At 35.1% G+C, this 24,862-nt stretch overlaps 1 protein-coding gene across 1 annotated transcript in view; it reads left to right on the top strand.

The window, feature by feature from the left end:
- The first annotated feature begins 4,199 nt into the window (after window positions 1-4,199).
- Window positions 4,200-24,862, top strand: part of LOC109436815 (transmembrane protease serine 11E-like) — a 42,156-nt gene continuing 21,493 nt past the window's right edge. The window contains exons 1-3 of the mRNA XM_019715642.3: window positions 4,200-4,330; window positions 19,408-19,532; window positions 23,478-23,599. Coding sequence (XP_019571201.3) covers window positions 4,323-4,330; window positions 19,408-19,532; window positions 23,478-23,599 — 255 coding nt within the window. The 5' untranslated portion in view covers window positions 4,200-4,322. The remainder of the gene's footprint in view (window positions 4,331-19,407; window positions 19,533-23,477; window positions 23,600-24,862) is intronic.

Here is a 24,862-nt window from a genome sequence, read left to right as displayed (position 1 = left end):
AAAACTATTTCTCGTTTATGTACCTGTTGCAATACATTACACAAGTAACCCAGTAATGAAACATATTAATACAAACCACATCAGATCTACTAAGTACACAAATCTGAAATCACAATCTGATTAGATTTTATTTTATTTAAATGTGAAATTTCATCCTGCTCTTCTCTTTTGATAAAGTAGTGATTCTGTCAATTGCCCCTTTGGTTTAAGAAAGATTGATCTTCCCTCAATCAGCATCTTCCCTCAATCAGCAACATGTAATACTAAATCTCCAGGCCTTTTTCAGGATGTGAACTCAGACTATCTCCTAGTCTGTTCTGAGAGAAGTGATATTTAAGAAAGTTCATCTAAGGAACATGATACCTCTAGTTTAGGTACTTTGAGTTCTACCTTTGTATCCAGCTAGATCAGTGGAAATACATGTTCATGACCACATAAATACAACTCCTATAAAAATCTGTCACCAACTTCAACCTCAAAGTTATGTTCTTAGGTCTCTTTAAATTTGTTATAAGATGATGTATTACAGAATTGTACACTTGAAAATTATGTAAGTTTACCAACCATTGTCACCTCAATAAACTTTAATTAAAAAAATTGTTATAAGAAATAGTTATATAAAACTCTTCTAGTTTTTGATAAAATATTACTTATACTATTCAATGCATTGCTCAGTGTAACCATATATGAGAAATATCTTCATCCACTTAGTGGCAGGGAAATTCCTCTCTTGATATGTTTCTTTCCTTTCAATAATGAGAATTATAAACTTTCTAAGTTTCCTTTGTTATCTTTACTGCTAGGAAGTTCAAAGCCAAATTTGCAGCTCTAAGAGCAAGTATGTTAAAAAAAATGTGTAGAACCTATCTGCATTTGTTCTGTTTTCTTTAATTTGATCCCTATTTTATCAATTTATTTTATATTTTGGGGAGTGGCTGCTTATAAAGAGATGGCGGATAGATAAATTTACTTCATACTCCAGGAAGAGTCTGTTGAGAAGACTGAAAGTTGGTCCCTCAACATGAAATTGATTAATCTTAAAAAGTTTTATAAGACTAACTGTAAAACACTGTTCTAAAATTAAAGTGGACCCCAAAATGTTATCTTCTTTTACTCACTAGTTTAATAATATTAACCAGTCTGTATTGTATATCCTAATAAATTACACAATAAAAATATTGTTTTAACATTATTATTGTCTATTAATTGTAAAAATCTTATCTCTGGTTTTTACTATGTGTATCATTATGTACTGTAACGCTTAGCAGAGCCTCCCATCAATGCAAAAAAATATCTCCAGCATCATGAAGACAGTTATAGCAGATGCAGAATATCTAATGGAGGAACAGAGAAAACAAACCACATTTTGGCTAAGGAAATAAGACAGAGAGAAGGAAAGTTAGTGACAAAATAGTAATAGCTTGTTCTTCAGCGGTATTTTTACATGGTCTCTTTTTGCTGAGATAGAAGGTTAATGATTTTGATGCTCTTTGTTTTCTCAACTTAAACAAATTAAGGTGCATAGGTTCCTTCAAAACAACACATGATAGGAGGAAAATGACAATAGCTGTGTTTATCTGATAAATAGCTCATTTACTGGTTTATTCACATTGGTCAGTCTGCAACGTACGACCCAATAAATTGACCAATAAAAGGATTGCTTTAGCATTACACAGACATAACCTAGGTATAACTTTAAGGGCTTCCATAAATTAATCAGACTATCATGTATACACATGCATGTATTATCAGGCATATAAAAAAGAAACCTGTTTCAATGTAGGGGATATTTAAACAGTGATAAAAATCATCCATGACTAGCCACACTGGCACTGTACTTCTTTAGCATACTCATGCTTACAGCCATCACATGCCTCATTGTTATGACATTAATAAGTACAGGAAGGCCTATGGGATAGTTTGTTGGCTGGTAAAAACACCTGTGGTCATGTTGCTATTTTACTAGTTATGCAATGTAACATATCTCCTGTGGGTTTCAAGTCCACAAATATATTCCTTCTGACTCTGCTTTCACATTACACAGAAGGACACAGGAAGACAGACTGCTCTGACCTCAGAGACAAAGAGGACAATAAATCTTTGCATACATTTTCTTTATGCCATAGTTTAGGATGAAAGGATTGCAGAATAATATTTGTGATTTCAGAAAAAACAGGAACACAGGAAATAAATATTTGAATAAAAGACAAACTTTTGCTCTAAGAGCCTTTGTTTTCTCTTTGAGATCAATGAGTTTTAAAATGATTGACTTTGCTTTAGTATCCTACGACTTGAAGAATAACTATGAAAGAAAAACTTAAATACATGAAACGCTCTATTTTATGAAGAATTTAGATCTGATCTTTCATTCCTCCTTTTTTCCCTGTCATTCTTCAAATTTCTACTAAAATGTAAGTAATATCATGAAATTTGAGAACACACACTGCTAATGCTCTTTGAGTAGCTTGAATGAAGGCCATTAATATAGCAAGTTCTCATGATTATCTTTTGATATCTTTAGGCCGACATCCACTTAGCCTCTATTTAATATTGCTTTAACCTCTAATTTTCTATAAATTCTAACTTACATTCATAGGATTAAAAAAAATCATCTTTAGGTATACATAAACCTAAATATACAGGACCATAGGACCATATAAAAAGATTTATTTGGGTTTGGAATTGGGATTTTGGTAAAATAATATAAAGTCATGAGATTCTGTTAAAATGAGTCTGACAAGGCTTGGCCCAAAGTTACACTGAGAAGGAATCTGTTTTTCTTTGAAAGCAAGAGTGTAATCAATATTTTCATAGAATATGAGTACAAAATACAATATAGTATTACTAAGCCAGAGTTAACATTTCATTAGTGAGGATTTCACTTTTTAAAGGCTGTATAAGAACAGTTTAATCTCATAACATGGAAGTTTTTACTTCATTATTGTTGCCTCTATTTTTGACTAAATTATACTTTTAAGTGAGTAAACAGAAAAGTGATACTAAATATTGAATAACTTCAAGTAAATATACATGTTATTCTAAAGTATTAAGTGATCTATTGGCTAGAAACAAAGGGTAGAGGAGTTGTTCTCTCTAGTCTCAAGTACAGTGTGCCCCAATATAGAGGTTTCTTTGGGTACCTCTAGAGAGTGATTTAATTCTTGGCAGCTTAAGCCCACACTTTGTTGTGCATCCCAACTTCAACATCTGTTCAGATGAGCAATTGGCTCAATGGATGTGTAATAATATTAAACAGTATCTGTTTACTTTCTTTATGGTGATTTTCAGGACTGGTCACACACACCCATTTATACCTCCCTTCCCTCCTTCCTTCCCACACATATTTTTGAGAGCCCATATTGTGCTAGGAATAGGGTTACTGTCTATTAAAAATTCACAGTCTAGTGGAGTTGAGCTACAAGTAAACAGAAAACTCTAGTATAACATGGTGTGTGTTATGATACCATGCGAGCACAGAGGAGAAACACTTAACCTAGTTTACAGCGATTAGGAAAGGCAATTTAAAGATTATACCTCACACAAATACACAGATATTTGCATACACATGTATGAACACACTTTAAAAAGTATATTATTTACTTTCCAGAAATAAGACAGTAATGACTCCGTGTTGGCTGATATGGCTGTCTCCAGTATAATGAAAGAAATATACCGTCTCAACTGGCAGTTAACATTTACAAACTACTTGACTTTTCTAGAAGAATGATGCCACATAATTAAAAATATTAATGCTTTTCTAATCTCTGTTATATTTTCAACAACTGACTTACAGTCAATACCCAAGGAAAACTTTCATTATATGAATGGTAGAGTGGAATGTATGTCAGATGAGTTAAAAAAATACGGGTGTTTTCCCGGTTTGGTGGTTCATAAACTATGTGATTTTGACCAAGTCATTTAACTTAAGTAAACCTTGGTGTCTTTGTTGGAAACATGAAGAGGCTGATGAAGATGATTTTAAAGTTTCTTTCTAGATTTAAACATCTGACTTTTGTACATGTTCTGGTTTATGTTAACCCTTTTAAGTTATAATTTTAAGACAATAGCTTTCAAGTTCCCACTCCTAGAAAGTGCTTATAAATGATTTATGTTCTTTAGCTGCCTATAAATTTGACTTCGTCCTACTACTTACACAAATAGCCCCACCACACTAGGCAAGACCAGTCAGACTGGTTCTGTTTAGATCATCAGTGACTTCTTTCTTCACCTCCATCCAACCCACTAAGTTGCTGATAGAGCTCGAATGCACACACTTGATTGCAGACCTCGATCTCCACAGGACTCTTCCTTGCTGGTCAACAATGTATCCGTGAGTTCCCTTTTCCTTCCTCTTAAAGTTAGCTTGCAGTTTAAAAATAATGTAAACCCCACCAAAGAATGTGTAGATCTCTGACTTATTATTTGTTTAATATAGAAAAATATTTTTGATAGTTAACATGAAATTGTCAAGAAATAGATTTCTACTATTTTTATATTAGTGTTTCCTGTTCGCTTATGTCCCTTCCAAAATGTTTTTCTATATCCTTTCAGAAGAGTTCAACAAAAGATAAAGTTACATGGTGTTTACAGCTGTCTTTTAGTTAGTTTTTCTGTTTGTTTCAAGAAGAACAGAACATACTTTTAGCTTGGGCTTTGTCTTATTGAGAAAAAACTCTTGTTTTAGAAGGTATACATGATAAAATAATCTGAAATCATGAAGATCCAAATTACATTTATTTCTGTAGGTAAACAGTTTAAATTTTTAGAAAAGTAGATGTTTTGGAAGAATACAAAATAAGAAGACAATGTGACTAAATTTTTATAGTTGGATTTTTAAAATAAATCCAATGATGTACCTGGCCACAGTCAACTTTTCTAACAGGTAAATCATAATTATTTTGTGGTTGTTTTCTATCAAATTTGAAACTAAACAATAACAAGGTTTCAGTGTACTAGTTTGGATCCTGAAAAGAATTTTATCTTTAGCTTAAGTTTTTATTTCCTCTGATTGACATATTGGCATATTTAAAAAAAATTATTTCTGCTTTGAGATGAAAATAGATTGAAAAATTTAAAACTTCCAGTGGAATCTTAATAGGGAAAAACACTCAGGCTCTGTAGTTGATAGAAAGTTCTACGTACTTGTTATGAGAAATTTAATACTTTTCTATACATGTTAATGAAGCAACTAAGAACTGCAGATATTACAAATTCAGTCAGACTTTTTAAGACACCCTGCCTTTTGCAAGTACTTCCCTATAATCCATGATGGTTTTGTGTTCTACCCTTTTTACCTACATTATCTTTGAGAATAGTACCATAGAAAAGAGTGCTTTTATTTAAACATATAATCTCTATCAAATTCAATATATTAAGTAGATTTCAGGTTTTTTCTGTGCTAGATGTGGGTGAGTCTGGAATTTGTGTAGAGGAGCTATAAAGTGGGGGTATTGGAGTGAATTTTTCTGCATATAGTCTCTAATTTGACGGCAAATATGTACCTATTTTTAGTTCTGCTTCTGAGTAGATGGAAGGTAACTCACAAGGAAAAAAACAAACGAAAACATCTTCCTGATCTAAAAATTGTATAAAAAGTGGAGCACATCCAAGTTTGAGTTGACCTAGGACATGTTAAGAGAATGGACTAGAATGGAAAGGGATTAAATTTACTATGCACATTTGCTAGCGTAAGTGTACCAACAAGAATGCTTTGATGAAAGAGGTATGATTGAAATACTGGGATATATGTAGACAATTTCTTTTTAAGGAAATTTGTTCATAACTGGGAAGAGGCATATAAGAAACAGGCAGAGAGCTTTTATCAAATGGCATGCTCCTTCCTCTTTTGCCAAATTTCTGATAGTCCCTCCCTCACTTTACCTGTTTTAAATGAGAACCACTATTTTAGAGTTTAAGGGTAAGAAGATAGTATTTAGATCAGATAAACATTCTTCTTATGCTGTTATTTCTCCCAAACTCTTATTTTATACTATTCTTTGAGCATGAAGAGATCAACACATGGATTTTATAAACACATGTCTGCAGTAGAAGGTTAAATAATATTTTATCAGGAATAAGTTTATAAGGAAGACAGTTGGGAAGAGAAAGATATAGTTATTAAATATATTTATTGGTGATGGGGATATATACTAACTGTATTCATCAGCAATCACTGATAAGAATTAAAGGTAATGAGACAAAATTCATAGATATTAATATCTATATACTTTTATATAGATGAAGGTTAAATGAATAATATTCAAATTAACCATAATGGACAACTTTAATTTTTCCTCAGTAGAGTAAGACTATCTCTTATTACATGGCCCATGGACCCCCTGCATTAGATTCACTGGATGATTATTAAAAATAGAAAAGTCCAGTTCTCATTCCAGAAATTCTAATGAATCTCTGGTTGAGGCTTGGAAAATGTATTTTTAAAAGTTATATAGGAAATTCTTATTTGCACTAAAGTTTGAGAAGAACTGCTACAGTGTAAAGCTATAAAAAAGAAAAACTTGTAAGACGGAAAGAAATTAAAGCAGAAATGAAATGGGTCAGCTTTTAAAAGAGGTAGCTCTTTATTTTATTTAAATAGGTATAATTATATTTTAATGGGAGATGTTCTCTCCCTACCCACCTTTCCCACAAAAGGAAAAGAGTACTCATTTATGCAACATAGTGATGAGTAAGGAAGAGAGGATAATTTCAGAAGGTATGGGAAACTGAAGAGACAATCCTGACGTGATTTATGTAGTTGGTGTCAAACAGGTAGCGTGATCTTTTTTGGATTAAAAACCTGTTTGCATACAGGGAAAAACCTCAACATAAAACTAATCTAGTAATAGTCCCCTTGAAATTGGGCAACAGACAGTGATGCTGAAGGGCCACTCTGTTGAGGGTTAGGCCCAGAATTGTTGTATGATTGTGCCGCAAGTGAGTAACACGGGGTCACACTCCTCCTTCAACCGAGATCACTCCTGGTCCATATAACAGCTTTCAGCAAGTTCTTACTATGTACTCAGTCCTGTGTGGAAGAAACTATCTGTGGAGCACCGATTATAGATTGTAGATTTTGTAAAATGCTATCTCATTTAATTTTGACAATACCTTGAGAAGCAGTTATTGTGATTATTCTTTTAACAAATGAAATACCTGCAGCTCAGATTGTCGAGGGTTAGTAAGTGTTGGATCTAGAATCTGACCTTGGTCTTTCTGACTCTAAAGTCTACACCTTTTCGATTGCAACACATTGTCTATCATGTGTGGGGACCTAAAAGAAGAGTGTGGGGAACATATTTACTCTAACAGAGAAATGGAAAACATGCACACAAATATACCCACAAATGGAGAAAATGTATATGGATATATACACATATATGCCTATGCAATGTATAGGCAGAGAAACAGATCATATACAGATTAATGTGAAATAATGCACAGACACGCTCAAGGAGGAAGGGTGGTGATATAATTTTATATTTATTGATAGGTTTTAACAACATTTTAAAGAATGCACAGACTGCCCTTATTTGATTTTCTTTAAACTGTCTTTGTATTTAAATAAGATAAGAAGAATGTGACCTAACTTTTCCGCACTATCTCAAAGGCGATCAGTGATTGAGAGTATAGCACTTCAATTGCATCATCACTGTTATATAAAAAGGATTACAACATTTGCTACTGTGTGAACACAAAGTTCATCTTAGTGCAGCATTACATTGAAGGAATTTGTCAGTCTGTAGTAACCATAACTGTCCAATAGACCTCTGTTATTCTTTATTGGTGTCTGCTTTTCTCCAAAAATATGTCATTGTTTCTATATAAAGTGGGAATAGATAGAAACATTGGAGAAAAAAGCAACATAATGTGCTTCAGTATCAGCACTGAGGTTTGTAAGTATGCCTGATGGCTTTAGTGCTTGAGAATGGGGTGAGTTGGGCAGTAGTTGAGCAGGTCTTCTAAGATGGTAGGTGATGAATTGGGTGCTTTGGTTGTATATCTTGGCTTTGTCAGGGTTTGGATTTAAAAGAACTGCACTAAGAACTTCTCCAAGCACATTCCTTTGGACATAGTCTCGTCAAAGATGGTGGGTGAGAATTGTGAAGAATGCTGTCCAGTTTCAAGTATAATTTAATAGATTTGGAATTAGTGGATTAGAGATTAGGAAAGTTTTGAGAGGTTGAGAAAGAAAAATGGGCTGCAGAGACACCAAATCATGCCAGAACCTGCCAACCCAACCTTCTCCCAGGCACATGTATCACCTGTATTATTAGGAAATTTCTGAGATGTTTAGAATAGTAATTCTGAGATGATAGAACTAAGCTTCAGGGAATCCAAAATACCATACTGTCATTATTAAATTCTATTTTGCAACATTTTATCTGAGGTTGTCAGATGATATCTTATTTTTGAAGCTGCAAAAGCAGGTATAGAATGATTTGGCACTGTTCAAAATCAAACTATGAGTCAGTACAGAAGAAAATAATTGCTATCATTTGTTTCACACATACTAGGTGCCAACTACTTTTCAAATACATCATGCACATTTAATTTTATAACAACCTATGGTTATATTATTATGCCCATTTTATAGGTGAGGAAACTGAGGCTCAGACAGGTAACATTACTTGCCCAGAGGCCATAAATGGCAGAACTGGGAATTAAGCCAGGTCTATCTGACTCCAAACCTATGCTCTTAATCACAATGCTATACCATCCTCCTATATCTATTGAGGTGGTTCTATTGTTACGCTAATTTAATTGTCTTGTGTGTTTAAAGATACAAATGTTAATTTTGCAAAGAGCAATGTTATTATTCAATAGATAATCTTCTAAATAGACCTCCGAGGCTGGTAGACAGGAAGCATTGCTGTGTGCGTTCTATAAAGTAAGGGATATAACATTCAAAGATTAGGTAATTTGCATGTGGTCACAGGAATGGGTGCCAGTCAATACTTGAGATAGAATCTGTCCTCCCAGTTGACCTGTATATTGAATCCAATATTGTCATGTAGAAGAGGGAAATTAACACAGCTGTCTACGTGACCCAGAAGATATTATTGCAATTTTTATTACTATCACCATTTAAACAGCAACATGTGGCCTTTGAAAAATTAGTTTTTGCAGATTAAAAGCTTGTCAGGTCACATGTAGTAAAAGTCAGAGAAGGTATTTATAGTAGGAATACATACGAGTATGTTCATATATGTATTTATATATACTTTTATATGTTCTTTATACATAATTCCAACATATATTTTCTTATTATTTGGTACTTATCAATAAACCTGTGAGGTAGACAATGTTAGTATTAGCATGATTTTACAGACAGGGAAACCAAAGATTAGAAAGACTGAGATTTCCACATCTCTGGGGAGTGATTGGTCCATCTGGGGTTGAACATGCGTGCTCTCACTCCAGCTCTGTACTTCCTAGCACTGCCTGCTGCTTGCACCACGTCATGATCCCCGAAATTACAAGTGCTCCCTTGGCTAAGCAAGCTAACTTGCCGTTATTTTTCGAACAACTAGCTTAATCTCAGTGCCTCAACTTTCTAATCAAGAGAATACCAGAGATAATAAATAATAAATCCAAAATATTTCAAACCAATATTTCAATCTATATAATACATTTAAGCCATAAGTAAGCACTTGAACATATAGTACTGGATTCAACAGCAAAGCTAGATTTGGGCTTCTTAAGTAGAATTCTAAATCCTTGCACTAAACTATACTTCATGGCTGACTATTGGCCTCACTCACAGATTCTTAGAATCAGGCAGGTCCAAATATGGGTGGTTTTCCACATTTCCTTTACCAGTTGAATCTCTTTTACATGTAAGGCCTAATGCAAAGCCATGTCACATGGGACAGAGTTGTTATGGGTGGAGTTGTGATAACATGGATGGACCTAGAAGGTATTATGCTAAGTGAAATTAGCCAGACAAAGAAAGACAAACACCACATGACCTCACTTATATGTGGAATCCAAAGAACAAAATAAATGAACAAACAAAAGCAGACTCACAGATAACAGAGAACAAACTGATGGTTGCCAGATGGGAGAAGAGTTGGAGGGCTAGGTGAAAAAGGTGACGGGATAAAGAAGTACAAATTGGTATTTACAAAATAGTTCACAAGGATGTAAGGTACAGCATAGGGAATATAGTCAATAATATTGTAATAACTATGTATGGTACCAAATGGGTATTAGATTTATTGGGGAGGTCACTTCCTAAATTATATAAATGTTTAACCATTATGCTGTACACCTGAACCTAATGTAAAATAATATTGAATGTGAACTGTAATTTAAAAAAATTTTTAAAAAGCAATTTAATTTCTCATTATGAAGGAGGAATAATGACAAAACCAACATTTGTTGAGCGTTTACTGCATGCCTGGCAGGATGCCAATTGCTCTATAAGTGTTACTTCATTTAACTCTTAGAAGAACCCTATAGTTAGGTCCTATCGTCATCCACATTTATAGGTAGGGAAATGTAGACAGAGAGGGTGAGTAACTTGCTCAGAGCCACCTAGCTAGAGAGAGGCAGAGCCAGGACTAAATCCAATCTATCTGACACTAAAGCCCAGACCTTTAACCACTAAGCTAGAAAATGGAAGTCATTTGCTTAAAGTCATAGAGCTAGTTACAATGAGATCCTTGATGGAATCTTGATCTGCTGATTTATTAGTATTAGATGTATTTTATTTATCTCAAAATCATGCTGCTGGAGAATATTAAGTAAAAATATCTTTATCATTTTTCTCATATGCAGAAATTGTAAGAGAATTAGTAAATACGTTTCTTGATGTCCTCTTTTCCCAAAGATAATTACACAAAAGTAACAATTTACCTTAATTGTAACTAATCTGTTTTGCATATTGCAATAGTATCAGATTTAGCTGTGACCTGCAGGAAACCGAGGGTAAAGTAGCTGTCGTGTATGAAATGTAATTTTATTTCAGTTTAATGTTACATAAGTTTGGAGGTAAGCAGGTAAGGGCTGGTAGGGAGGTTCACAAAGTAATTAGGAATCTAGGCTCCTACTATCATGCTGTCCCACCAACACAAACATCTATCCTCCAAATCATTGTTCAAAATGGTTGCCTGACCTCCAACTGGCACATGTGTATTCTGGTTATGACACACGTATCAAGATTCTAGCCACTGGAATAGAGATTCCAGTGGTCAGAACTTACTCAGATGGAAACTCCTATGGACAACGGACATTATTCTATTTTCTAGGTGGCACGGCCCCACCAAAAATCAAAGATTCTATTATTAAGGAAAAAGGACAAATATTTGGGATAGGCTCCTGTGAATCTCCACCACAGACATGTTAAGTTTGAATGATGAGAGTCATATTCTGTTGAGGTGAACAAGTGGATATATGGGTCTGAAGTTAGACAAGTGATCTGATCTGCAGTTATAGATTTAGTAGCCATCACCATATAGATATGAATTAAAGCCATGCATGTTGGTAACTGAAAATATTTGGTTCTTTTGGAGTAAACAACACTTTCCTTATAATATTATGGTATTAATTTGCACAGCAAATTCTACTTTATTCTAACATGAATCTGAGTGTATTTCACTGCATGTTATTAAAATGCCAATATATTAGAGTATAATCAGGGTGAGTGCATAATGATCAATTCCACAAATCTTGTGTTCCATCCAAAAGTTAAGACTCAATACTTCCACGTATTACAGGTCAGCAATTGGGGCAGGAAATACAATAATCAAGAAATACCACTTTTGGAAGAATAATATAAACATTAAAATAGTACATTTTCCAATTGTCTTTCATTACAAAGTTAATTCAGACACGATTTTATTATATACAGAAATTTATAGATTATTTGAAGGATTTTTAGTGTATGGCTTATAGTGCTTGCCAGGGAGATAGCAAACTGGAGGATACCACAGAGTTTCAGCATGTGCTCCAACTGGCATATTTCAATTTTAAGGTCCTTCAGTGGTTTACATAAAATGAAATTTTATGGTCTACAGATTTTAAAACTGACTTAGGATTCAAATAATAAACTTTATGTCTTCCTCATATGTATGATATTGGGATTATTTCAAGTGACTAGCAGTCCCTTATTTTGACCATTCCAAATTATCCGGCAGATAGCCACCAGAAAAATAAAGCATGTTAAGTATTATGTTACAGCTGATTGTTTCATAAATGCTGAATTTTAATTATAATAATATTAACCATTTCTAGGTTATTTGAGGCATGGAATACTAGCTTTGGTAAAAATTAGAGAGCATCTAGGTCAATTAAAATCCCCATTATTTTTTTTTTAACAAATGAAGGAAATGAGATTTCATTCAACATCATACAAGTTGGGGGTTTGGGGAGGCTGAAATTTGTGTGTTGTTGAATATGCTCTTGGATTTCTCATCTGAGAAACTTAGGACTTAGGTGAAAGCACTGAGTCCTTAAATGAAAACCCTTAGGGCTCAGATGCAGGTCATTGATCTTTCATTGCAGAGATATTTACACTATATCACGCCAACTCACGAAGTCATGATAGATTTGGTAGGAAGACATCTAACACTGCAGAAGGTTAATGAAAGTCTGTGCTACATGTTAGCAGCCTCAAGAGTGTCTGTGGCTCAGGTTTCTCAATCATTTTTCTTCTGATAGACCTGCCATGACATACTCACACACTCCCTATTAATTCTTGTTCTTATTCCACATTTTAAAGTGTGTACATTTTCTATGACAAGCTGCAATGACATTCCTTGTCAGTATTTCTGCGGGGAGACTGCTGCTTTTAAAGTTGTTTACTCTCAGATCATACCAATTTATTATCTTTAACTGGAAAGAGTTTGAAGAAAAAAACAAGTATATTAGTGGAATGAAGGATTAAAATATCTCAATTTATAAGTCTATGAATTCATACCCAATTACTTAATAACTTTAATTTTTTTGCACCCCATTTACGTGTGATTGTAAATTTGTAGAGGTCAGGCAAAGTGTCAACTTAAATCTCAGTTTGTAATTTCCCATGCTGCCCCATATTTGGTTGGAAACTCAATAAAGACCTTGATGATAACACTGGAGATCAGAGACATTCCTTAGTGTTGAGTTCCTACAAATACTTATGTAATAAATGTATCTAGCAAAGTCTGATGATATCAGATGCTATCTTCACAACTTCCTATTAAAGTAGGTGGGAGGAAAGATATTATTACTAGAGTTTTACGGTTGGTTAAATACAGGAATGGGTTTTGCTATGGGTTTTGCCTAAGTTAACAGCTAATGAGGGGTAGGGTTTTCTGTCATTGATAATATTTATTAAAAGCTTCCTGCTGTGCTAAGTAATACTATGTTTATTAAAAACTTACTACTGTAATAAGCAATACTATGTTTTCATGTGTAAAATTTCAATAGTCTTTAGATTCTTTATAATGGGAAAACGCCATATGGAGGCATTTCAATAATAATTAGGGAAGTGTTGTCAGATATTTTTTAAAATTATCAGAGCTTAGTATCTGAACTATTTCACCCTGCTCCCCTGTCAAATTGCTTTTACTAAATAGTATTGATGCTATTTGTTAGTATTGAGGAACATTCTAAGAGTATTATAAAACTAATGTTTGTTTCTGTGCTAATATTTTAGAGTACATAGTTCATTACATTACAAATTTTTATGAGGAATTGAAACAGTTGTATTGCCACTGAACAACTGCTCAGTTTTTATCTTATGGGTGCTGTGAATAATGTATCTGAGCAAGGTTTGTTTGTTTATTTTATTTAGTTCTGTTTTTGAGATTACTGCTAGAAAGTTACAATTTTGTGGCCTGACTTAAGGAAATGTCTAGGTGGGAATTATGAAATATAGTTTTAGAAGTACTCCCATCTTACATTTTCACTTCTGTTTTGCTTTCTTCTTGTATCTCCGAACTTATTTTAATACTGTATATTTTCCATGTACCTCCTTATAAGTCACCTTAATTCAGAGTAGAAAAAGGTGGAATATAAGTTAAAACATTTATAATAAATATAATGAGTTTCCCACCATTTGTCTTGGTGCTGTAAAAAGAAAATGGAAAGAGTTGTCTGGTAATCAGATGACTACTTTGTTGTAATTATACCTTCTCTATGAGAACTATTCATAGTTATTATCATAGGGAATGCACACATGATTCAGTCCAAGGACCTGGCTGGTGCTATTAGACACTTTATAGATGTATCTGTGTTAACAGTAGACAGGACAGAATATATTCCTTATAATTTTATTAAGGAGTAATTTCTTTCCTTTTGTTTAATAGCAATGAAACTATATGATCCATGCACACATAGACAAAATTTTAGTTCCACCCTGGAGTTTTTTATAATCTTATTCTAGAAAGTATAAAAAAGATTGACAATCTTACCAATGCCTGCTGGTAGGAGTCTTCTACAAAGTAAAAAGCATCTGAAGTATTTGTTTGGATAGGACAAGGAGTCAATCCTATGAGCTAAAGAAATAAACTACAGCCAAACACAAAACAAAAACTGAAAAAAAGTTTATTAATTTAAAATTTAAATCTTAAGTGCAGACTTAGGTAATCAGTAATGTCATAAGGTATTACGCTGTTACTTCATTGTGGTCTCTTTCTTTCTGCTTTTGTTTGGATATTGTAATATACAGACATTCAGTGATCCCAAATAATATGTGTCTCCTGAAATTAATGTCCCTTTATTTGCATTTGTCACTTTCTGTACTATGATAGCACTTTACAGTTGATAGGTCAAATCACAGTGGAAAATCATGTATTTTAAACAGTGGTGAAACAGAAATACTAACTATAAGGCTTGATCATTATATGAAGTGTTTTATGGAAATCAGGCTTAAATAGTAATTATTCTTCACAATGTCTGGCCTATCTTTCATTGTGTATAACATTCCAATTCTTTTCTAAAACTAAGGCAGAGCAGAAGTGCTCTGAGAGACATTAAAATCCACAATGTGGTGCTGACAAAGGGTCGGTTCAATTTGAGTTAGCCAACTTCAATTGAATTCCCTCTGAGAACAACCCTTGAGCACGTGGTCAGAGAATACAGAGATAAGTAAGGCTCAGACCCTATCCCCAAGGATGCATACTTCAATGTGATACTCAAGGGTAAATAGACCTAACTGAAGGGGAGGGGGCTTTTTGAACTGGCTCTTTAATACACACAGGTTTTTATGATGTAAGCAAAGAATACACTCTAAGTTACTCCTCACAGGGGGCAGCAGGAGCAAAAGCAAAGAGCTGGAAAGCTCATGGGACAGAGGGGGAAATGCCAGGCTAACTGAGGCTGACTGGGTTCCAAGTAGTCTCAGCCACTGACTAGATCACTTCTAGAAACACAGCTCACTGTAATGGAGAATGATTTAGAGACTGGGGAGACGCAAGAGAAACCTATTATCAAGCTATAAGATAGGTTTTAGTGAGAATTGCCAGAACAAGGTCAGTGGCAGTGGGATTGGAGATAGATTACATGAGATTTGCCATGAGAGTGAGGCTAGAAAATGAAAAGTTCATTCTCGCTTCCCAACACAATTAGCATTGACTTGCAGGCTATTGCTAAGCCAGCCATCAGTAAATTAGGGCCCAAAGGCCATATCCTGCCCACTACCTGTTTTGTACAGTGCTTGAACTAAGAATAATTTTTATATTTTAAATGGTTGAAAACAAATGAAGAGAAGAAATCTATTTCATGACAAGTGAAAATTTTATAAAATTCAAATTTCAATGTACAGTAATAACGTTTTCTTGGAACACAGCCATGCTCATTTGTTTACATATTGCCTATGGCTGCAAAGGCAGAGTTGAGTAGCTGCAACAGAGAACATGTGGCCTGAAATAGTTACCAACTGGATCTTTACAGAAAAGGGTGCTGACCTCTGACGTAAGTAGTTGATACCAATGCTTTGGCATCACCAGCTTTATAGATACCGTGTGCATATTTATTCAAAATACCTCAGCTGGACTGACCTGGTGAAACATGCAAACTAAGAATATCAGTGCTGCTTACCACTACAGAGAAGTAGCAAAGAGTTCAAAATCCCCTATCAATCAGTTCACGGTGGTGGTATTGAGACGGGGTTTTCCTGGTAAACTTTACGTTGAAGCACCGTGAGTCTTGACTTATTCTCCAGTGCTTACCATGAAGTTTGTGTTAGTATCCTTTTCCTCCCTGCTTTTTTGTTGTTGCTATTGCTTTTCTTTTTTAGTACTATTCTAAAACGACACATTAGAAAGTGATAATGACAATGCAACTGTACATATTACTTGTCTTCTGGTAATTTGGGGCTTATAAAGATGTACCCATATTTTAATTGCTCTATTCACCTGGCATATTCACTGTCTAATCACACATGTCCCCAAATGGAATAGAAAAATAATAGAAAGAAAGCAATTTGATGCCACCAAAGCTATTAGAATTTAGACAGCCTGCCTGAAGGTGATTTTACATGAGGAGGTCCGGATAAGTTTCAACAGGACACCAATAATGATTGGATAAGGGTTTATGTGCAGAAGGGGGTTAATTAAACGTGTCTGTTGATATATGAAATGGTTTTATTTCTTCATTTTACTATTTTTTTTTAGCGCACTTCTATTACATTTAACTTGGAGCAATTCAGTATTGAATCACTTGCTGAGAGAACAACAAAAAAGTAATTAAGAAACAGGGTGAATCTGTTTTAAAAGCAATGCTGTACAGACTGGAAAGGGAAGAGATATTTCAAATGACAAACATCTCAGTAATGCAGTTATTACCATTATTATTAATAATTAAAATAATGATGATAATAATGATAGTCCTTGCTATTTGTACAATGATTTTCTACTTGGAAGCTCAAAGTAACGACATACCTCATCATATTTATCTCTACATAGCTCATCAGGCTAGGAGGGGTCTGGAATTATTATCCGTGTTTTTCATACAGAGAAAAAAAAAGAGAGTGGATTGAATCTGCTGGTGTAAGACTATACAATAAATAAGTTGGTGGCAGGACTCAGCAACATACTCTCTTGTTTATTCAAAATGTTTTTGATGGTTTGTCTTTTCTCTTTTCCTCTTACCTCCTTCAAAGCCACCAAACAGCATCACTGAAATAGTTGTGAGAGGTGGGGTCTGGACAGGCTCCACACTGATCCCTGGGCATGACAGTGATAGGAACTCCATGAAAAGGTGTATAATCTTCCTTGTTATTTTTTTTGTTTTTTGAAATTCAATCTCCCTCTCTTTCTGTCTGTCTCTTTTTTAATTCAAAAGCTATGATGTTTCTTGTTAGAAAAACTCCACCATAACACAAAAAATACATAAAAATAAAAGTTTATCTCTTATTTCTGTTCATAATTTTGTGTCTCTATATTTTGCTATGCACACACATATCATTTTATTATTTACAGAAACTGAACACAGAATGCATATTATTCTGTAACATCTTTTCAATAAAATATATCCTTGACCTTTTGCATGTTCATACATGTAGCTCTACCTCATCAACTTTGTGGCTTCATTATTTCACTTTTCTGTCTTGATTAAAAGTTCCTATAGAACAAATAGAACTCCTGTCTTATATTTCACAATTCTCCATAGTGATCATATACCTGCGATAATTGTATCATGTTTCCTACAATTATAAATTCATATTCTTCACCTCGTATGTTTTGATATTAGTTGAGAAGCCCTTCTGTCCCTGTATACCCCACCCCCAAGTTTGCTTACATCTGCTACATACATCTCTTTTCTTCTGTAGCAGGGGGATAGCAAGCATTCAGGGATGAAGGAACAGGAGTCAGTTTTTAGGCTTCTTAGGCACATCTTCACATAAAAAAATAACCTCCTTGTGGAGAAGTCTTTGTGTCTTGCAGTAATTGCTATTCTAGGAACAGGTGTTTGGAATCCCACTCAAGGGAGAACTGGAGATGGAAGAGATTGAGAAGAGGAAGAGGAAGTTTCCTTGACTACGACCCTGTGGGAAAGTCACAGGAGGAAGGGAAGGAGACAAAGTAGAGAGTCCTGGGAGCCTTCCACTACAGCCCAGAGCCTTCAGCAGAGGCAGAGTCATGTAGTGATAATGATGCTATTAAATTCTGCAACAATGTTCTCATAGAACAGAACATGGAGGCAGAGACAGGATGTGATGATGGTGTGGCAGGGACCAAAAATGATAATATCACTTCCAGGTCATATATCACCAGGAAACAGAATCCCCTTGATTTCTGTAAGCAAAACATAGTTATTGCAAACTACTTTGCAGTTTGCAAGTTTTTGCATTCATGATCTCATTCTGGGTACCACAGTCAGCCCTGTGCTTTAGACAGAATGGGTATCCTGTCCCTTATGAACCGACGGAGAAACTTAGCTCAGAGTCTAAATGATTTGTCCAAGCTGGTAAGGAAAGAGCTGGACTTGGAATTCTCTTTATTCTGATCCAACCCCTGATGTTCCTCTAGGATAACACCACACTTTCCCCTGAGTTCTCATGTACCAGACAGTGCTCTGGAGGTATGAATACATGCTGTTGATTCTACCAGCATGATAAATACTTCAAGAAATTTAAATAGCACCATAGGAAAACTCTTCAGCCAACTATGACTTATTGTTTCATTTTCTCCAGCTTATGAGTTTGCTTAGCAACTACTATAGCACAAGGAAACACCAACTTTACTAATCAAACGAAAAACAGGTTGACCAACATTTTTCAGTAACATGTTTTTGAAGGTAGTACAAATAAGAGAGGTTGTGGGAGCCTCATGAAGAAGAGATTTCTTGCAACATTGATGAAATTTAGAGGTAAATATTAGCTCAAACACTCAGGTTCTTCAGAAGAGACCTCTGGTTAACTCTTATGTCCTCAAAACTTGTTTGGAAATAAATCAGAAAAATAGAAAGAGATTGAATTAGAAACTCTATCTGGAACCTGGTATGGTTCAAGCTCTAACGCATTTCATAGGCCATTTAAAATTCTAGAGTGGTAGAAACAGGCTAAACATTTTCATCGCTCCTACAGTGCCTAGCTCAATGTCTTGCACAGAGCCAGCTCAGTAAATCACAGCTAACAGTTACATAGCACTTTCTGTATGTTAGGCACTGTTATAGGCACTTTACATACAGTAATTCATTTCATCCTTATAACAATCCTATGAGATAGGTACTATCATTATCATTTTTAGTTTATGGAGAGGAACTGAGGCACAGAGAAGTCAAATTCCTTGCCAAAGTTCAGGCAATGAGAGCCAGATTGGTTTCAGCAGACTGGAACCAGGGTGTGTTCTAAACAAAAATAGTACTCTACCATCTAAATGAGTGTCCTGAATTCCCCAGAAATACGTATCTGTTTCACCTAAGGAGAGAGTGTGGTGTGCACTGTGATATAATCCATCCATTTGCTTTCTTTCTCAGGTCTTCTGTGGTGAGGGCCAGGAAGAGAGCTTGTTTCAAGCCGTGGGTTATTGGCCTCATCACCTTTCTATCCCTGATTGTCCTGGCAGTGTGCATTGGACTCACTGTTCATTATGTGAGATACAGTAAGTATGGGCCGTGCTGGCGTCATGTGATTTATCCCAAATAGTTTCTCACGTACCTTCCTATTTTGATTAGCCTCAGGTGAATTCATTCATTAGTACAATTCATTTGCATAGCTGGTACAAAGAAGTCTTTACCTGCCTTGTCTCATGTTTAATCCTCACAACCCTAGGAGGATTCTTTCTTCTGTGTTTGATGAAGCAATGTCTCCTGCTGGGAATAGCATGCCAGTTTTCTTATTCATTGATACGCAATCATTAAGTTTTAATTAGGGGAAGAACACGGCAGACTAGAGTCCAGTGTCTTGAGCTGTTGGAGGTCTTAGGGCAATCACCTTGATTCAAAATAATTCCAATTCACTGAAATCCTGACAGTCTAATAAATTAATTGCATAATCAGGGATCATAGAGAATAAGTAGGCTCTATTCTGTGCTAGTAAGTTGGAGAAATGTTCACAGTGACATATTGTTGAATAAGTGCCTATTTCTGTTATTTTAAATCTCATGTTGGGGTATATTACAAGTGATTAAAGAGGATAGGATATACTGAGAAGCTTAATGATAAAGAGGTTCACTCTGTGGTAATTGGGTACCTTACTGCTAGATGGAACATGAACACTGCTATGTTATTAGAAAGGTCCCCAGGGTACTTCAGAACTGTTCTTCCAGAATATGACAACTCTTCTGAAGTTTCCTTCTAATCTGCCGCAGGTTTTAATTAGCCAATTCCACTATGACCTATTGGTTTAATATCTCCCTTAGTGATTAGATAATGCTTTGATGTTCAAGACCCTGTAACCAAAGAAGCTAATCACTTGATTCTAATTTAATTGGGAATTTGCAGAAGTTGTCTTCCTGTAAAGAGAAATGGTGATCTATAAATTGGTGATCTTCTTCTGCTAGCAGACACAATCTTAATTCTCCAATCAAGGTGGATCATTTCGGAGCAGTTTAAAGGAAAAAATATTTCATGTAAAGATTTTTTTTTTCCAGTAGAATTTGCCGACATACAGGTCTTTGAATTTGGAGTATCTGTATTTTGATAATTTCTCTGGAGAATATTTTTAATAAAAAAAAATAGCTAAAATAAGTTTACAATTGTACAGTTCTCTTATGAATATATAGAGTCCCCTGGTATTGTTAGTATCATTATTCCTCTCCACGGATGCCTAGGACTACATTTTATTCCCTCTGTATTTCCAGAACAATAGAGGATCTTGGTACATACTAACAACTTAATTAATGTTTATTGAATACTGAATGATAAAAATGAGTGAGTCATACCTATGATAGTTTCTTGGGGGCATACTTTGGCTTGTCTGACTTCAAAAGGAATTTCTAGTAATGCTGGGGCGGGGCGGGGGGGGCAGGTTTCATTAGTTCAGTGACAGGAAAATTTTCTTACTACTTCTCCTTTGCCTCTTCCCAAGCCAAAGGTTTATAAGGCTTACAAATCTCATTCATATACAAACAATGAAAACCTGGTAAGATTTTTTTTCAGTAACCTGTTCCTGGATCCTATTGTTTCGATGATCAGCTGAGTAATATGGAACACACAGCTTCCGCTACCCACACAGCACACCTGAATAAACATCAACTGTGGTGATGTGTGTTACTGTCATATTTGTGACCTGTGCTCTGTTTAGAGATGTAAACTAAAAACAGAGTGGACATAGCACATGTGCATTTAGAAGATGGCAAACTTAGATAACCAAACTTAAACAAATAAATCTATTACAGAAAGAGAGAGATAAAAACGGAAGCAATCAGACTTGGAGAAAAATCGTTTTGGCATAAAGCCCAGGATAGCGTACAATTGTGTATACAGTTTATGTCCAGTGTTCTTTGGGACTGCATTTCTGTCCCCTCTGTGATTTGAATGACAGACAGTGAATCTATTACTATGAGCAACATCATTGCAGGTTATGGAATCACAAATGAGTTAGAAAATTATTAACAAACTCATGTTCATCCTTATTTTTCTTACTTTTCTGCTAATATTCTGCTAATTTTCTGCTAATATTCTTCTAATATTTTTCAGCAACTACACATGTCATATAATTCTGGCAACTGAGAATATATTTTGACACTGAGAGACCTGCTTGAGTCTATCGAGTAAAGTAAAATAGTGACTGTGGATAAGTTATTCATTTGGTTGAAGCATATGAAATTGCTGATATTTGATCATTTTTGACTTATACAAATGGCAATTTCGAATGATCCAGTATAATAATTAAAACAAACAAACAAACACAAACAGGTCTAAGGATATAGAAGAGTGTTCTCCTTCTCTTTAGAAACTTACTATCCAGCATGTGGTTAGGTGCCAGCAGCATCAGTGTCACCTGGGAGCTTGTTAGAAATGCAGAGTCTCTGGCCCAACTTTAACCTAAGGTAAACTATTGGTCACTATTTCAATAAGTTAAAAACCTTACTTGAAATTGTGTATATTTCCAGGGACCTGTCTGCTTTTCAGCTTCCACTGGCCATTCACAGAAGGGAAGTGAGAAAAGAGGGAGGAAGGCAAAACCCCCCCCAGGCCCTCACTTAGGTGGCTAATGTTCAGAAGACCCTGACCTTTCAGTGTCTCTAGGCTGTCATCCATCTCCTTTATGTGTCACTCCAGGCCTTGTCAGAGTATGACTGGTGGCTTCCCTCTCTGTCCCACCAAGTATTCTGGACAGCCAGGGTGTTCTTTTGAAATTTACCAGTGTTTTTTTTTTTTTTTTTTTTTTGCATAAGTTGTAGCTTCAGTGTGTGGATTTGTTTTTTTCCCACCCCAAGAAGCAGTATGTAAAGAAAGTTTGTGCTTTGGGAGTTAGGCCTTGGCTTGAAGCCCAGTTCTACCTTTTCTGGCTATGTCATGTTAGGATTGGGCAATTTATTTACATTTCTGAGACTGTATTCTATATCTGATAAATGTAGATAATACTGTCTTCCTATGGGGTTTATTGTATATTAAATGAAATATGTATATATGCCTGGGACACAAATGCCTAATGTTAGTTTCCTTTTCTTCTGGGGTTTAAGTAAAAAGGGAAAGAATGAGAAGAGAGAAGAGGAGAGAGATTGAGACTGAGTGAGGAGGCATCCCCCATTTTCCTGTAATAAAAATACACAATAGTTTTCATCACCATTGTATTCTAATGCTCAGCACTGAGTCTCTCACAGAAAAGGTCGTTTGGCATTAATGATTGTTGAATGAATCTTCTGAGAGCTCTATGCTTGGTTCATGTACAGGAGGGTAGACAGAATCTTTGCTTTGATTCTTCAGCAGGCTCAAAACACAGGCTGCTTAAACTGGATGCAGAAAGTGGAGACAGTGGCTAAGAAAGCAGACAAGCCAATCCCTGTTGCTGTTGGGAGGAAATACATAGAGCGACCAGGGAGCCAAGTGAAATGAAGTAGTGTCCCCGGAAGGTCATAATAGGTGGCAGCTCTAATTTCCTAAACTTCTATATACTGAACTCGCAGCGTTTTAAGCCCTACCTTCATCTCCTTCTCTGGCCAAAATAAATTTTCTTACACTAGAGTGCTTGTGGCCAGAATTGATGTGTAGTTTACTGAATTGAAAGATATCTACTTTTGGAATATAAAAATGCATTTATTCATGGGAAGCTTCTGAATCCATCCTTGTGTGTATGCTAGGATAGTGTGACTTGGTACCTCTGTGGTTTATTCAGGAATGGATAACACATGACTAATTAGCCCACAGGAACACCAAGCATTTCTTATGGCTTTTTACACTCTAAATCTCATGATGATGAATGTTGTTGTCTTTCCTTCTGAGATAATCATGAAGCTCAGGGCAGGATGATGGAGATGATGACCTGGGTAAGGACATTCTTTCCTTTCTCAGTCTTTCCAGTAAGGACCAGATAGGGAAATGACGATGCTTTACACATATCTGATAAAAAGTATGATGGGTTTTTATCTCTTTCCTTGTAGATCAAAGAAAGACCTATAATTACTACAGCACATTGTCATTTACAAGTGACAAACTATATGGTGACTTTGGAAAAGAGGCTTCTAAAAATTTCACAGAAATGAGCCAGAAAATTGAATCAATGGTAAGCACTGTTTTTTCCATTTCTAGGGCATTTTCTATCATGTTTATACTGTAATTTTTTTGTACTCTAGCTTCTAAAACATCTATTCAACTGATCTTGCATATCTTTGCAAAACAAGAAGAGGTCACTGTGTAAGAGATATAAAACAAAACTGGTAATACATGACTTGGGAAAGTATGGCTTGCAGAAATGAACCAAATGACCTTAGCCATTCTTTTAAGTCCCTCCTACTCCTCCTTCCTTAGCTAGGGCTACACTCTAATCAGCAGAATCCAGAAATTCTTGGAATGTGAGGGTTGTTGTATCCTAGCCTTCTTAAAGAAGACACTTTGAGCAAAAGACCACAAAATGGAAACTATTCAAACTCATACTTGAATTATATTTTAGTATTTAAAATTTTCTAAACTTGGACCAATGTTTGGTACATAAATCTACAGGAAATCTATGGATACTCATTCCATTAGGTTGGTACAAAAGTAATTGCGGTTTAAAAGGTTAAAAATAATTGTAAAAACCGCAATTACTTTTGCACCAACCTAATATCTTTAAGGCATCAATATTCGTCATGAAGGACGAATTAAAATTTTAAAAAGTGGAAAAATAAGCAATATAGGCTAAAAGAACAAGGGCCTAGGTGATAACTTCTCATTGTAAGATTACTTAGAGAATAATTTGGACTTTTCCTGATAGTCTGCGAGGTAATTAGTGGTATGAAGTGAAGGCATTAGACTAGATAATTTCTAAATTGTCTTCCAGTTCTAATACCCTGAGTAAAAACAGAATGACAGTGACTCACCTGGAAACTGCTTAGTAGACTAGAAGTATGAGGATTTGGACACCTTGGTGAGGAGGAGGTCAAATCTTGACTGTATCTCTACTGGTAAACAACCATGGAAATATGTGGATAAGCTCTTCTTTAAAACTAAGTATATATGTAAAATAAAGGAAAGGAAATGGAACTAAAAAGGTCAAGAAAAGATGAAACTCTTGTCCTTGTTCTTTGTGCCATTCATTAAAATAAATTTTACGAGACCCAGACTGACTTAAATATTAAGGAATATAGGCGGGGCTCTTTATTAAATACTCTTCAAAATGAAGAGTAATTTTGAAATTATTTGATTAACAAAACCCTTAAATAACAATTTTTAAGTGAATGCTGTCATTAGTGGACACATTTGTACTGTGCTGATTTGTCTCGTAATTGAAATAACTGTCCTTGGGCACAAAGACTCAAAAGTCAATGAAATGCATAAAAATAAAAAG

Source organism: Rhinolophus sinicus, chromosome 1, assembly GCF_057876585.1.
Source record: "Rhinolophus sinicus isolate RSI-liver-muscle chromosome 1, RSI-T2T, whole genome shotgun sequence".
Lineage (NCBI taxonomy): Eukaryota > Metazoa > Chordata > Mammalia > Chiroptera > Rhinolophidae > Rhinolophus > Rhinolophus sinicus.
Note: the sequence above shows the minus strand (reverse complement) of the source record. Positions and strands in the feature narration are given on the sequence as shown.